General features: G+C 51.0%; 1 protein-coding gene across 1 annotated transcript in view; it reads right to left on the reverse strand.

The window, feature by feature from the left end:
• The window catches only part of LOC109864824 (alpha-1,3-mannosyl-glycoprotein 4-beta-N-acetylglucosaminyltransferase B), a 183789-nt gene that overhangs the window by 34528 nt on the left and 132373 nt on the right, over nucleotides 1-16888 (reverse strand). The window contains exon 11 of the mRNA XM_020452798.2: nucleotides 16228-16421. Coding sequence (XP_020308387.2) covers nucleotides 16228-16421 — 194 coding nt within the window. The remainder of the gene's footprint in view (nucleotides 1-16227; nucleotides 16422-16888) is intronic.

Here is a 16888-nt window from a genome sequence, read left to right on the forward strand (position 1 = left end):
AGACAGTGGTGACCACAGAGACACAGCGTCACCATTAGAAGACAGTGGTGACCACAGAGACACAGCGTCACCACTAGCAGACAGTGGTGATCACAGAGCCACAGCGTCACCACTAGAAGACAGTGGTGACCACAGAGACACAGAGTCGCCATTAGAAGACACTGGTGACCACAGAGACACAGCGAAACCACTAGAAGACAGAGGTGACAACAGAGACACAGCGTCACCACTAGAAGACAGTGGTAACCACAGAGCCACAGCGTCACCATTAGAGAACACTGGCGACCACAGAGTCACCATTAGAAGACAGTGGTGACCACAGAGCCAAAGCGTCACCATTAGAAGACACTGGTGACCACAGACACACAGCGTCACCACTAGAAGACAGTGGTGATCACAGAGCCACAGCATCACCACTAGAAGACAGTGGCGACCACAGAGACACAGCGTCACCATTAGAGAACACTGGCGACCACAGAGACACAGCGTCACCATTAGAAGACAGTGGTGACCACAGAGACACAGCGTCACCATTAGAAGACGCTGGTGACCACAGAGACACAGCGTCACCATTAGAAGAGTGGTGACCACAGAGCCACAGTGTCACCACTAGAAGACAGTGGTGACCACAGAGACACAGCGAAACCACTAGAAGACAGAGGTGACAACAGAGACACAGCGTCACCACTAGAAGACAGTGGTAACCACAGAGCCACAGCGTCACCACTAGAAGACAGTGGCGACCACAGAGACACGGCGTCACCATTAGAGAACACTGGCGACCACAGAGACACAGCGTCACCATTAGAAGACAGTGGTGACCACAGAGCCACAGTGTCACCATTAGAAGACACTGTTGACCACAGAGACACAGCGTCACCACTAGAAGACAGTGGTAACCACAGAGACACAGCGTCACCGCTAGAAGACAGTGGTGACCACAGAGACACAGCGTCACCGCTAGAAGACAGTGGTGACCACAGAGCCACAGCATCACCACTAGAAGACAGTGGCGACCACAGAGACACAGCGTCACCATTAGAAAACACTGGCGACCACAGAGACACAGCGTCACCACTAGAAGACAGTGGTAACCACAGAGACACAGCGTCACCGCTAGAAGACAGTGGTGACCACAGAGACACAGCGTCACCGCTAGAAGACAGTGGTGACCACAGAGCCACAGCATCACCACTAGAAGACAGTGGCGACCACAGAGACACAGCGTCACCATTAGAAAACACTGGCGACCACAGAGACACAGCGTCACCATTAGAAGACAGTGGTGACCACAGAGACACAGCGTCACCATTAGAAGACGCTGGTGACCACAGAGACACAGCGTCACCATTAGAAGAGTGGTGACCACAGAGCCACAGCGTCACCACTAGAAGACAGTGGTAACCACAGAGACACAGCGAAACCACTAGAAGACAGAGGTGACAACAGAGACACAGCGTCACCACAAGAAGACAGTGGTAACCACAGAGCCACAGCGTCACCACTAGAGGACAGTGGCGACCACAGAGACACAGCGTCACCATTAGAGAACACTGGCGACCACAGAGACACAGCGTCACCATTAGAAGACAGTGGTGACAACAGAGCCACAGTGTCACCATTAGAAGACACTGGTGACCACAGAGACACAGCGTCACCATTAGAGAACACTGGCGACCACAGAGCCACAGCGTCACCACTAGAAGACAGTGGTAACCACAGAGACACAGCGAAACCACTAGAAGACAGAGGTGACAACAGAGACACAGCGTCACCACAAGAAGACAGTGGTAACCACAGAGCCACAGCGTCACCACTAGAAGACAGTGGCGACCACAGAGACACAGCGTCACCATTAGAGAACACTGGCGACCACAGAGACACAGCGTCACCATTAGAAGACAGTGGTGACCACAGAGCCACAGTGTCACCATTAGAAGACACTGGTGACCACAGAGACACAGCGTCACCATTAGAGAACACTGGCGACCACAGAGACACAGCGTCACCATTAGAAGACAGTGGTGACCACAGAGACACAGCGTCACCATTAGAAGACGCTGGTGACCACAGAGACACAGCGTCACCACTAGAAGAAACTGGTGACCACAGAGACACAATGTCACCACTAGAAGACAGTGGTGATTACAGAGCCACAGTGTCACCATTAGAGGACACTGTTGACCACAGAGACACAGCGTCACCACTAGAAGACAGTGGTAACCACAGAGACACAGCGTCACCGCTAGAAGACAGTGGTGACCACAGAGACACAGCGTCACCGCTAGAAGACAGTGGTGACCACAGAGCCACAGCATCACCACTAGAAGACAGTGGCGACCACAGAGACACAGCGTCACCATTAGAAAACACTGGCGACCACAGAGACACAGCGTCACCACTAGAAGACAGTGGTAACCACAGAGACACAGCGTCACCGCCAGAAGACAGTGGTGACCACAGAGACACAGCGTCACCGCTAGAAGACAGTGGTGACCACAGAGCCACAGCATCACCACTAGAAGACAGTGGCGACCACAGAGACACAGCGTCACCATTAGAAAACACTGGCGACCACAGAGACACAGCGTCACCATTAGAAGACAGTGGTGACCACAGAGACACAGCGTCACCATTAGAAGACAGTGGTAACCACAGAGACACAGCGAAACCACTAGAAGACAGAGGTGACAACAGAGACACAGCGTCACCACAAGAAGACAGTGGTAACCACAGAGCCACAGCGTCACCACTAGAGGACAGTGGCGACCACAGAGACACAGCGTCACCATTAGAGAACACTGGCGACCACAGAGACACAGCGTCACCATTAGAAGACAGTGGTGACCACAGAGCCACAGTGTCACCATTAGAAGACACTGGTGACCACAGAGACACAGCGTCACCATTAGAGAACACTGGCGACCACAGAGACACAGCGTCACCATTAGAAGACAGTGGTGACCACAGAGACACAGCGTCACCATTAGAAGACGCTGGTGACCACAGAGACACAGCGTCACCACTAGAAGAAACTGGTGACCACAGAGACACAATGTCACCACTAGAAGACAGTGGTGATTACAGAGCCACAGTGTCACCATTAGAGGACACTGGTGACCACAGAGACACAGCGTCACCACTAGCAGACAGTGGTGACCACAGAGACACAACGTCACCACTAGAAGACAGTGGTGATCACAGAGCCACAGCGTCACCACTAGAAGACAGTGGTGACCACAGAGACACAGAGTCGCCATTAGAAGACACTGGTGACCACAGAGACACAGCGAAACCACTAGAAGACAGAGGTGACAACAGAGACACAGCGTCACCACTAGAAGACAGTGGTAACCACAGAGCCACAGCGTCACCACTAGATGACAGTGGCGACCACAGAGACACAGCGTCACCATTAGAGAACACTGGCGACCACAGAGTCACCATTAGAAGACAGTGGTGACCACAGAGCCAAAGCGTCACCATTAGAAGACACTGGTGACCACAGAGACACAGCGTCACCATTAGAAGACAGTGGTGACCACAGAGACACAGTGTCACCATTAGAAGACACTGGTGACCACAGAGACACAGCGTCACCGCTAGAAGACAGTGGTGACCACAGAGCCACAGCATCACCACTAGAAGACAGTGGCGACCACAGAGACACAGCGTCACCATTAGAAAACACTGGCGACCACAGAGACACAGCGTCACCATTAGAAGACAGTGGTGACCACAGAGACACAGCGTCACCATTAGAAGACAGTGGTGACCACAGAGACACAGCGTCACCACTAGCAGACAGTGGTGACCACAGAGACACAACGTCACCACTAGAAGACAGTGGTGATCACAGAGCCACAGCGTCACCACTAGAAGACAGTGGTGACCACAGAGACACAGAGTCGCCATTAGAAGACACTGGTGACCACAGAGACACAGCGAAACCACTAGAAGACAGAGGTGACAACAGAGACACAGCGTCACCACTAGAAGACAGTGGTAACCACAGAGCCACAGCGTCACCATTAGAGAACACTGGCGACCACAGAGTCACCATTAGAAGACAGTGGTGACCACAGAGCCAAAGCGTCACCATTAGAAGACACTGGTGACCACAGAGACACAGCGTCACCACTAGAAGACAGTGGTGATCACAGAGCCACAGCATCACCACTAGAAGACAGTGGCGACCACAGAGACACAGCGTCACCATTAGAGAACACTGGCGACCACAGAGACACAGCGTCACCATTAGAAGACAGTGGTGACCACAGAGACACAGCGTCACCATTAGAAGACGCTGGTGACCACAGAGACACAGCGTCACCATTAGAAGAGTGGTGACCACAGAGCCACAGTGTCACCACTAGAAGACAGTGGTGACCACAGAGACACAGCGAAACCACTAGAAGACAGAGGTGACAACAGAGACTCAGCGTCACCACTAGAAGACAGTGGTAACCACAGAGCCACAGCGTCACCACTAGAAGACAGTGGCGACCACAGAGACACGGCGTCACCATTAGAGAACACTGGCGACCACAGAGACACAGCGTCACCATTAGAAGACAGTGGTGACCACAGAGCCACAGTGTCACCATTAGAAGACACTGTTGACCACAGAGACACAGCGTCACCACTAGAAGACAGTGGTGACCACAGAGACACAGCGTCACCGCTAGAAGACAGTGGTGACCACAGAGCCACAGCATCACCACTAGAAGACAGTGGCGACCACAGAGACACAGCGTCACCATTAGAAAACACTGGCGACCACAGAGACACAGCGTCACCACTAGAAGACAGTGGTAACCACAGAGACACAGCGTCACCGCTAGAAGACAGTGGTGACCACAGAGACACAGCGTCACCGCTAGAAGACAGTGGTGACCACAGAGCCACAGCATCACCACTAGAAGACAGTGGCGACCACAGAGACACAGCGTCACCATTAGAAGACAGTGGTGACCACAGAGACACAGCGTCACCATTAGAAGACGCTGGTGACCACAGAGACACAGCGTCACCATTAGAAGAGTGGTGACCACAGAGCCACAGCGTCACCACTAGAAGACAGTGGTAACCACAGAGACACAGCGAAACCACTAGAAGACAGAGGTGACAACAGAGACACAGCGTCACCACAAGAAGACAGTGGTAACCACAGAGCCACAGCGTCACCACTAGAGGACAGTGGCGACCACAGAGACACAGCGTCACCATTAGAGAACACTGGCGACCACAGAGACACAGCGTCACCATTAGAAGACAGTGGTGACCACAGAGCCACAGTGTCACCATTAGAAGACACTGGTGACCACAGAGACACAGCGTCACCATTAGAGAACACTGGCGACCACAGAGACACAGCGTCACCATTAGAAGACAGTGGTGACCACAGAGACACAGCGTCACCATTAGAAGACGCTGGTGACCACAGAGACACAGCGTCACCACTAGAAGAAACTGGTGACCACAGAGACACAATGTCACCACTAGAAGACAGTGGTGATTACAGAGCCACAGTGTCACCATTAGAGGACACTGGTGACCACAGAGACACAGCGTCACCACTAGCAGACAGTGGTGACCACAGAGACACAACGTCACCACTAGAAGACAGTGGTGATCACAGAGCCACAGCGTCACCACTAGAAGACAGTGGTGACCACAGAGACACAGAGTCGCCATTAGAAGACACTGGTGACCACAGAGACACAGCGAAACCACTAGAAGACAGAGGTGACAACAGAGACACAGCGTCACCACTAGAAGACAGTGGTAACCACAGAGCCACAGCGTCACCACTAGATGACAGTGGCGACCACAGAGCCACAGCGTCACCACTAGAAGACAGAGGTGACAACAGAGACACAGCGTCACCATTAGAGAACACTGGTGACCACAGAGTCACCATTAGAAGACAGTGGTGACCAAAGAGCCAAAGCGTCACCATTAGAAGACACTGATGACCACAGAGACACAGCGTCACCATTAGAAGACAGTGGTGACCACAGAGACACAGCGTCACCACTAGAAGACAGTGGTAACCACAGAGCCACAGCTTACCACTAGAAGACAGTGGTAACCACAGAGACACAGCGTCACCGCTAGAAGACAGTGGTGACCACAGAGACACAGCGTCACCGCTAGAAGACAGTGGTGACCACAGAGCCACAGCATCACCACTAGAAGACAGTGGCAACCACAGAGACACAGCGTCACCATTAGAAAACACTGGCGACCACAGAGACACAGCGTCACCATTAGAAGACAGTGGTGACCACAGAGACACAGCGTCACCATTAGAAGACAGTGGTGACCACAGAGACACAGCGTCACCACTAGCAGACAGTGGTGACCACAGAGACACAACGTCACCACTAGAAGACAGTGGTGATCACAGAGCCACAGCGTCACCACTAGAAGACAGTGGTGACCACAGAGACACAGAGTCGCCATTAGAAGACACTGGTGACCACAGAGACACAGCGAAACCACTAGAAGACAGAGGTGACAACAGAGACACAGCGTCACCACTAGAAGACAGTGGTAACCACAGAGCCACAGCGTCACCATTAGAGAACACTGGCGACCACAGAGTCACCATTAGAAGACGCTGGTGACCACAGAGACACAGCGTCACCATTAGAAGAGTGGTGACCACAGAGCCACAGTGTCACCACTAGAAGACAGTGGTGACCACAGAGACACAGCGAAACCACTAGAAGACAGAGGTGACAACAGAGACACAGCGTCACCACTAGAAGACAGTGGCGACCACAGAGACACAGCGTCACCATTAGAGAACACTGGCGACCACAGAGACACAGCGTCACCATTAGAAGACAGTGGTGACCACAGAGACACAGCGTCACCATTAGAAGACGCTGGTGACCACAGAGACACAGCATCACCATTAGAAGAGTGGTGACCACAGAGCCACAGTGTCACCACTAGAAGACGCTGGTGACCACAGGGACACAACGTCACCACTAGAAGACAGTGGTGTTCACAGAGCCACAGCGTCGCCATTAGAAGACAGTGGTGACCACAGAGACACAGCGTCACCATTAGAGGACACTGGTGACCACAGAGACACAGCGTCACCACTAGAAGACAGTGGTGATCACAGAGCCACAGCGTCGCCATTAGAAGACAGTGGTGACCACAGAGCAACAGTGTCACCATTAGAGGACACTAGTGACCACAGAGACACAGCGTCACCACTAGAAGACAGTGGTAACCACAGAGCCACAGCGTCACCACTAGAAGACAGTGGTAACCACAGAGACACAGCGTCACCACTAGAAGACAGTGGTAACCACAGAGACACAGCGTCACCGCTAGAAGACAGTGGTGACCACAGAGACACAGCGTCACTGCTAGAAGACAGTGGTGACCACAGAGCCACAGCATCACCACTAGAAGACAGTGGCGACCACAGAGACACAGCGTCACCATTAGAGAACACTGGCGACCACAGAGACACAGCGTCACCATTAGAAGACAGTGGTGACCACAGAGACACAGCGTCACCATTAGAAGACGCTGGTGACCACAGAGACACAGCGTCACCATTAGAAGAGTGGTGACCACAGAGCCACAGTGTCACCACTAGAAGACAGTGGTGACCACAGAGACACAGCGAAACCACTAGAAGACAGAGGTGACAACAGAGACACAGCGTCACCACAAGAAGACAGTGGTAACAACAGAGCCACAGCGTCACCACTAGAAGACAGTGGCGACCACAGAGACACAGCGTCACCATTAGAGAACACTGGCGACCACAGAGACACAGCGTCACCATTAGAAGACAGTGGTGACCACAGAGCCACAGTGTCACCATTAGAAGACACTGTTGACCACAGGGACACAACGTCACCACTAGAAGACAGTGGTGATCACAGAGCCACAGCGTCGCCATTAGAAGACAGTGGTGACCACAGAGCAACAGTGTCACCATTAGAGGACACTGGTGACCACAGAGACACAGCGTCACCACTAGAAGACAGTGGTGATCACAGAGCCACAGCATCACCACTAGAAGACAGTGGCGACCACAGAGACACAGCGTCACCATTAGAGAACACTGGCGACCACAGAGACACAGCGTCACCATTAGAAGACAGTGGTGACCACAGAGACACAGCGTCACCATTAGAAGACGCTGGTGACCACAGAGACACAGCGTCACCATTAGAAGAGTGGTGACCACAGAGCCACAGTGTCACCACTAGAAGACAGTGGTGACCACAGAGACACAGCGAAACCACTAGAAGACAGAGGTGACAACAGAGACACAGCGTCACCACTAGAAGACAGTGGTAACCACAGAGCCACAGCGTCACCACTAGAAGACAGTGGAACCACAGAGACACAGCGTCACCATTAGAGAACACTGGCGACGACAGAGACACAGCGTCACCATTAGAAGACAGTGGTGACCACAGAGACACAGCGTCACCATTAGAAGACGCTGGTGACCACAGGGACACAACGTCACCACTAGAAGACAGTGGTGTTCACAGAGCCACAGCGTCGCCATTAGAAGACAGTGGTGACCACAGAGACACAGCGTCACCATTAGAGGACACTGGTGACCACAGAGACACAGCGTCACCACTAGAAGACAGTGGTGATCACAGAGCCACAGCGTCGCCATTAGAAGACAGTGGTGACCACAGAGCAACAGTGTCACCATTAGAGGACACTGGTGACCACAGAGACACAGCGTCACCACTAGAAGACAGTGGTGATCACAGAGCCACAGCATCACCACTAGATGACAGTGGTGACCACAGAGACACAGCGTCACCACTAGAAGACAGTGGTGACCACAGAGACACAGCGTCACCACTAGAAGACAGTGGTAACCACAGAGCCACAGCTTCACCACTAGAAGACACTGGTGACACTGGTGAGATCTTTGTGGGCTATACTCAGCCTTGTCTCAGGATGGTAAGTTGGTGGTTGAAGATATCCCTCTAGTGGTGTGGGGGCTGTGCTTTGGCAAAGTGGGTGGGGTTATATCCTTCCTGTTTGGCCCTGTCCGGGGGTGCCCTCGGATGGGGCCACAGTGTCTGCTGACCCCTCCTGTCTCAGCCTCCAGTATTTATGCTGCAGTAGTTTATGTGTCGGGGGGCTGGGGTCAGTTTGTTATATCTGGAGTACTTCTCCTGTCCTATTCGGTGTCCTGTGTGAATCTAAGTGTGCGTTCTCTAATTCTCTCCTTCTCTCTTTCTTTCTCTCTCTCGGAGGACCTGAGCCCTAGGACCATGCCCCAGGACTACCTGACATGATGACTCCTTGCTGTCCCCAGTCCACCTGGCCATGCTGCTGCTCCAGTTTCAACTTCCACCTGACTGTGCTGCTGCTCTAGTTTCAACTGTTCTGCCTTATTATTATTCGACCATGCTGGTCATTTATGAACATTTGAACATCTTGGACATGTTCTGTTATAATGTCCACCCGGCACAGCCAGAAGAGGACTGGCCACCCCACATAGCCTGGTTCCTCTCTAGGTTTCTTCCTAGGTATTGGCCTTTCTAGGGAGTTTTTCCTAGCCACCGTGCTTCTACACCTGCATTGCTTGCTGTTTGGGGTTTTAGGCTGGGTTTCTGTACAGCACTTTGAGATATCAGCTGATGTACGAAGGGCTATATAAATAAATTTGATTTGATTTGGTGACCACAGAGACACAGCGTCACTGCTAGAAGACAGTGGTGACCACAGAGCCACAACGTCACCACTAGAAGACAGTGGTGATCACAGAGCCACAGCGTCACCACTAGAAGACAGTGGTGACCACAGAGACACAGCGTCGCCATTAGAAGACACTGGTGACCACAGAGACACAGCGTCACCATTAGAAGACGCTGGTGACCACAGAGACACAGCGTCACCATTAGAAGAGTGGTGACCACAGAGCCACAGTGTCACCACTAGAAGACAGTGGTGACCACAGAGACACAGCGAAACCACTAGAAGACAGAGGTGACAACAGAGACACAGCGTCACCACTAGAAGACAGTGGTAACCACAGAGCCACAGCGTCACCACTAGAAGACAGTGGCGACCACAGAGACACGGCGTCACCATTAGAGAACACTGGCGACTACAGAGACACAGCGTCACCATTAGAAGACAGTGGTGACCACAGAGCCACAGTGTCACCATTAGAAGACACTGTTGACCACAGGGACACAACGTCACCACTAGAAGACAGTGGTGATCACAGAGCCACAGCATCACCACTAGAAGACAGTGGCGACCACAGAGACACAGCGTCACCATTAGAGAACACTGGCGACCACAGAGACACAGCGTCACCATTAGAAGACAGTGGTGACCACAGAGACACAGCGTCACCATTAGAAGACGCTGGTGACCACAGAGACACAGCGTCACCATTAGAAGAGTGGTGACCACAGAGCCACAGTGTCACCACTAGAAGACAGTGGCGACCACAGAGACACAGCGTCACCATTAGAGAACACTGGCGACCACAGAGACACAGCGTCACCATTATAAGACAGTGGTGACCACAGAGACACAGCGTCACCATTAGAAGACGCTGGTGACCACAGAGACACAGCGTCACCATTAGAAGAGTGGTGACCACAGAGCCACAGCGTCACCACTAGAAGACAGTGGTAACCACAGAGACACAGCGAAACCACTAGAAGACAGAGGTGACAACAGAGACACAGCGTCACCACAAGAAGACAGTGGTAACCACAGAGCCACAGCGTCACCACTAGAAGACAGTGGCGACCACAGAGACACAGCGTCACCATTAGAAGACAGTGGTGACCACAGAGCCACAGTGTCACCATTAGAAGACAGTGGTGACCACAGAGCAACAGTGTCACCATTAGAGGACACTGGTGACCACAGAGACACAGCGTCACCACTAGAAGACAGTGGTGATCACAGAGCCACAGCATCACCACTAGATGACAGTGGTGACCACAGAGACACAGCGTCACCACTAGAAGACAGTGGTAACCACAGAGCCACAGCTTCACCACTAGAAGACACTGGTGACACTGGTGAGATCTTTGTGGGCTATACTCAGCCTTGTCTCAGGATGGTAAGTTGGTGGTTGAAGATATCCCTCTAGTGGTGTGGGGGCTGTGCTTTGGCAAAGTGGGTGGGGTTATATCCTTCCTGTTTGGCCCTGTCCGGGGGTGTCCTCGGATGGGGCCACAGTGTCTCCTGACCCCTCCTGTCTCAGCCTCCAGTATTTATGCTGCAGTAGTTTATGTGTCGGGGGGCTGGGGTCAGTTTGTTATATCTGGAGTACTTCTCCTGTCCTATTCGGTGTCCTGTGTGAATCTAAGTGTGCGTTCTCTAATTCTCTCCTTCTCTCTTTCTTTCTCTCTCTCGGAGGACCTGAGCCCTAGGACCATGCCCCAGGACTACCTGACATGATGACTCCTTGCTGTCCCCAGTCCACCTGGCCATGCTGCTGCTCCAGTTTCAACTTCCACCTGACTGTGCTGCTGCTCTAGTTTCAACTGTTCTGCCTTATTATTATTCGACCATGCTGGTCATTTATGAACATTTGAACATCTTGGCCATGTTCTGTTATAATCTCCACCCGGCACAGCCAGAAGAGGACTGGCCACCCCACATAGCCTGGTTCCTCTCTAGGTTTCTTCCTAGGTATTGGCCTTTCTAGGGAGTTTTTCCTAGCCACCGTGCTTCTACACCTGCATTGCTTGCTGTTTGGGGTTTTAGGCTGGGTTTCTGTACAGCACTTTGAGATATCAGCTGATGTACGAAGGGCTATATAAATAAATTTGATTTGATTTGGTGACCACAGAGAGACAGCGTCACCATTAGAAGACAGTGGTGACCACAGAGCCACAACGTCACCACTAGAAGACAGTGGTGATCACAGAGCCACAGCGTCACCACTGGAAGACAGTGGTGACCACAGAGACACAGCGTCGCCATTAGAAGACACTGGTGACCACAGAGACACAGCGAAACCACTAGAAGACAGAGGTGACAACAGAGACACAGCGTCACCACTAGAAGACAGTGGTAACCACAGAGCCACAGCGTCACCACAAGAAGACAGTGGCGACCACAGAGACACAGCGTCACCATTAGAGAACACTGGCGACCACAGAGACACAGCGTCACCATTAGAAGACAGTGGTGACCACAGAGCCACAGCGTCACCATTAGAAGACAGTGGTAACCACAGAGCCACAGGGTCACCATTAGAGGACAGTGGTGATCACAGAGCCACAGCGTCGCCATTAGAAGACAGTGGTGACCACAGAGCCACAGTGTCACCATTAGAGGACACCGGTGACCACAGAGACACAGCGGCACCACTAGAAGACAGTGGTGACCACAGAGCCACAGCGTCACCACTAGAAGACAGTGGTGACCACAGAGCCACAGGGTCACCATTAGAGGACAATGGTGACCACAGAGACACAGCGTCACCATTAGAAGACAGTGGTAACCACAGAGCCACAGGGTCACCATTAGAAGACACTGGTGACCACAGAGACACAGCGAAACCACTAGAAGACAGAGATGACAACAGAGACACAGCGTCACCGCTAGAAGACAGTGGTAACCACAGAGCCACAGCGTCACCACTAGAAGACAGTGGCGACCACAGAGACACAGCGTCACCATTAGAGAACACTGGCGACCACAGAGACACAGCGTCACCATTAGAAGACAGTGGTGACCACAGAGCCACAACGTCACCACTAGAAGACAGTGGTGATCACAGAGCCACAGCGTCACCACTAGAAGACAGTGGTGACCACAGAGACACAGCGTCGCCATTAGAAGACACTGGTGACCACAGAGACACAGCGAAACCACTAGAAGACAGTGGCGACCACAGAGACACAGTGTCACCATTAGAGAACACTGGCGACCACAGAGACACAGCATCACCATTAGAAGACAGTGGTGACCACAGAGCCACAGCGTCACCATTAGAAGACACTGTTGACCACAGAGACACAATGTCACCACTAGAAGACAGTGGTGATCACAGAGCCACAGCGTCGCCATTAGAAGACAGTGGTGACCACAGAGCCACAGTATCACCATTAGAGGACACTGGTGACCACAGAGACACAGCGTCACCACTAGAAGACAGTGGTGACCACAGAGACACAGCATCACCATTAGAAGACAGTGGTAACCACAGAGCCACAGCGTCACCACAAGAAGACAGTGGCGACCACAGAGACACAGTGTCACCATTAGAGAACACTGGCGACCACAGAGACACAGCATCACCATTAGAAGACAGTGGTAACCACAGAGCCACAGCATCACCACTAGAAGACAGTGGTGACCACAGAGCCACCGTTAGAAGACAGTGGTGACCACAGAGACACAGCATCACCATTAGAGGACACTTGTGACCACAGAGATACAGCGTAACCATTAGAAGACAGTGGTGACCACAGAGCCACATTGTCACCATTAGAGGACACTGGTGACCACAGACACAGCGTCACCACGAGAAGACAGTGGTGACCACAGAGCCACAACGTCACCACTAGAAGACAGTGGTGACCACAGAGCCACAGCGTCACCGCTAGAAGGCAGTGGTGACCACAGAGACACAGCGTCACCATTAGAAGACAGTGGTGACCACAGAGCCACAGCGTCACTATTAGAAGACACTGGTGACCACAGAGACACAGCGTCACCTTTAGAAGAGTGGTGACCACAGAGCCACAGCCTCACCATTAGAAGACAGTGGTGACCACAGAGCCACAGCGTCACCACTAGAAGACAGTGGTGACCACAGAGACACAGCGTCACCACTAGAAGACAGTGGTGACCACAGAGCCACAGCGTCACCACTAGAGGACAGTGGTGACCACAGAGCCATAGCATCACCACTAGAAGACACTGGTGACCACAGAGACACAGCGTCACCACTAGAAGACAGTGGTGACCACAGAGCCACAGCTTCACCACTAGAAGACAGTGGTGACCACAGAGCCTCAGCGTCACCACTAGAAGACAGTGGTGACCACAGAGCCACAGCTTCACCACTAGAAGACAGTGGTGACCACAGAGCCTCAGCGTCACCACTAGAAGACAGTGGTGTCTACAGAGGCATTATCAGTTTGAGGGATCCAGAAGCAGATAGACCCTCTGCCCTGCCAGTAATGTGAAGACATGGAGGAACAACATGGTTGTTCTGATCTGTGACAGGGCCCCTATGCCTATTGAAAAAGTCATTTACATTTGTGTTTAAATACGGTGTGTATTTTTATGTCATGCCTATGCAGATTATTCACATGGGACTAGGGGAGAGCGAGAGGGAAAGGGGGAGAGAGAGAGGGGAGAGCAAGAGGGAGAGAGAGAGGGAGAGAGAGAGGGGAGAGCGAGAGAGAGAAGGGAGAGCAAGTGGGAGAGAGAGAGTGAAAGAGAGAGGGGAGAGCGAGAGCGACAGTCTGGGACATGTGTGGAGATCTTTGTGGAGATTGTCTTTGTCCACTAGCACAGTGTATGTGTGTTTGTGCATGTGTGTGGGTCCATGTATTTTTGTGTATTTAAGCATGCCATGTACAGTTGAAGTCGGAAGTTTACATACACTTAGGTTGGAGTCATTAAAACTTGGCTTTCAACCACTCCACAAATTTCTTATTAACAAACTATAGCTTTGGAAAGTCGGTTAGGACATCTAATAAATTCCAACAATTGTTTACAGACAGATTATTTCACTTATAATTCACTGTATCACAATTCCAATAAGTCAGAAGTTTACACACTGTCACGACTTCCGCCGAAGTTGGCTCCCCTGCCTGTTCGGGTGGTGCTCGGCGGTCGTCGTCACCGTCCTACTAGCCACTACCGATCCCTTTTTCGTTTGTCTGTTGGTTTTGTCTTATTAGTTTCACCTGTGTGTATTTTAGTTTAATTAGTGTCCTTATATATAGTAGGTTGTCCCGCCCTTGTTTTGTGCGGGATTGTTTCTGTTGTATGGTGGTTTTCGTGTGGTTATTCTCCGGACTATTTTGGTCCTGTGTTTGGGCTGGTCTATTGTATGCGCCCTGTGTGTTGGCGTGACCGTTTTTGTGCGCCGGAGAATAAATTGACAATCTACTGAACATTGCTCTCTGCGCCTGATTCCACCCACCACTCCTAGTAAATCGTGACACACACACTAAGTTGACCTTGCCTTTAAACAGCTTGGAATTCCATAAATTCCATTAAATGATGTCATGGCTTTATAAGATTCTGATAGGCTAATTGACATCGTTTGAGTCAATTGGAGGTGTACCTTTGGATGTATTTCAAGGCATACCTTCAAACTCAGTGCCTCTTTGCTTGACATCCTGGGAAAATCTAAAGAAATCAGCCAAGACGGTACCACGTTCAACTGTACAAACAATAGTACGCAAGTATAAACACCATGGGACCATGCAGCCGTCATACCGCTCAGGAAGGAGATGCGTTCTGTGTTCTAGAGATGAATGTACTTTGGTGCAAAAAGTCCAAATCAATCCCAGAATAACAGCAAAGGACCTTGTGAAGATCCTGGAGGAAACAGGTACAAAAGTATCTATATCTACAGTAAAACGAGTCCTATATCGCCATAACCTGAAAGGCCGCTCAGCAAGGAAGAAGCCACTGCTCCAAAAAAGCCATAAAAAAGCCAGACTATGGTTTGCAACTGCACATGGGGACAAAGATCGTACTCTTTGGAGAAATGTCCTCTGGTCTGATGAAACAAAAATAGAACTGTTTGGCCATAATGACCATCGTTATGTTTGGAGGAAAAAGAAGGAGTCTTGCAAGCCAAAGAACACCATCCCAACCGTGAAGCACGGGGGTGGAAGTATCATGTTGTGGGGGTGCTTTGCTGCAAGAGGGACTGGGACTGGCATCATGAGGGAGGAAAATAATGTGGATATTTTGAAGCAACATCTCAAGACATCAGTCAGGAAGTTAAAGCTTGGTCACAAATGGGTCTTCTAAATGGACAATGACCACAAGCATACTTCCAAAGTTGTGGCAAAATAGCTTAAGGACAACAAAGTCAAGGTATTGGAGTGGCCATCACAAAGCCCTGACATCAATCCTATAGAACATTTGTGGGCAGAACTGAATTGTGAAAAACTGAGATTAAATATATTTGGCTAAGGTGTACGTAAACTTCCGAATTCAACTGTATGTGTGTGTATCCAAGCATGTGAGCACACACACCTTTCGATGCGGACGGGCGTGAAGAAGCGGATGCGGATGAAGTCCCCAGCCACAGGGGTGAAGGCCCAGAAGAAGTCCTCTCCCAGGTAGGCCTTCTCCAGGGTGAAGTGCTGGTACGTCTTCAGGCTGGTGGTCACCTCCGCCAGCGGGTTGGCGTGGCCCTTGTGCAGGGTCTGCTTGCCAAAGTCCTTGTCCTGGAATTAATAATTAGACCCAAAGAGGAGGGTTTAGGGAGAAGACATGAGGGTGTTTCTAGATATCGTTCTCATATTGACTTTGACGGTGCAGTCCTAAAGACAGGGATGAATTCTGAATTGAGATCTGGAAGTCTGACTTAAATGTTCATTTAAATCCTTTAACTATTCCATTTACACAATTTACTTGAAAATGAATGTGAGTCATACTCTCTCATCTCTCCTCCAAGTGGCTTTGGGGTTGAGAGTAACTACATTACTGTTGGCCAAAATGATGAAATTCCACATGGAGAATGTGCAATTTCATGATAAAAGAGAATAGTATATTTCTAACACCAGATAATGTCACAACAAATCTCTGAGAGAAGACTTGTAACATTGTAAAACATTTTCAGCTTGCTTACTGGCCTTTGCAACTGTAAGTCAAATTCCTATGATAATGATGATGGTGACAGTGCATACAATTC

The sequence above is a fragment of the Oncorhynchus kisutch genome, linkage group LG19, assembly GCF_002021735.2.
Source record: "Oncorhynchus kisutch isolate 150728-3 linkage group LG19, Okis_V2, whole genome shotgun sequence".
NCBI classification, from domain to species: domain Eukaryota; kingdom Metazoa; phylum Chordata; class Actinopteri; order Salmoniformes; family Salmonidae; genus Oncorhynchus; species Oncorhynchus kisutch.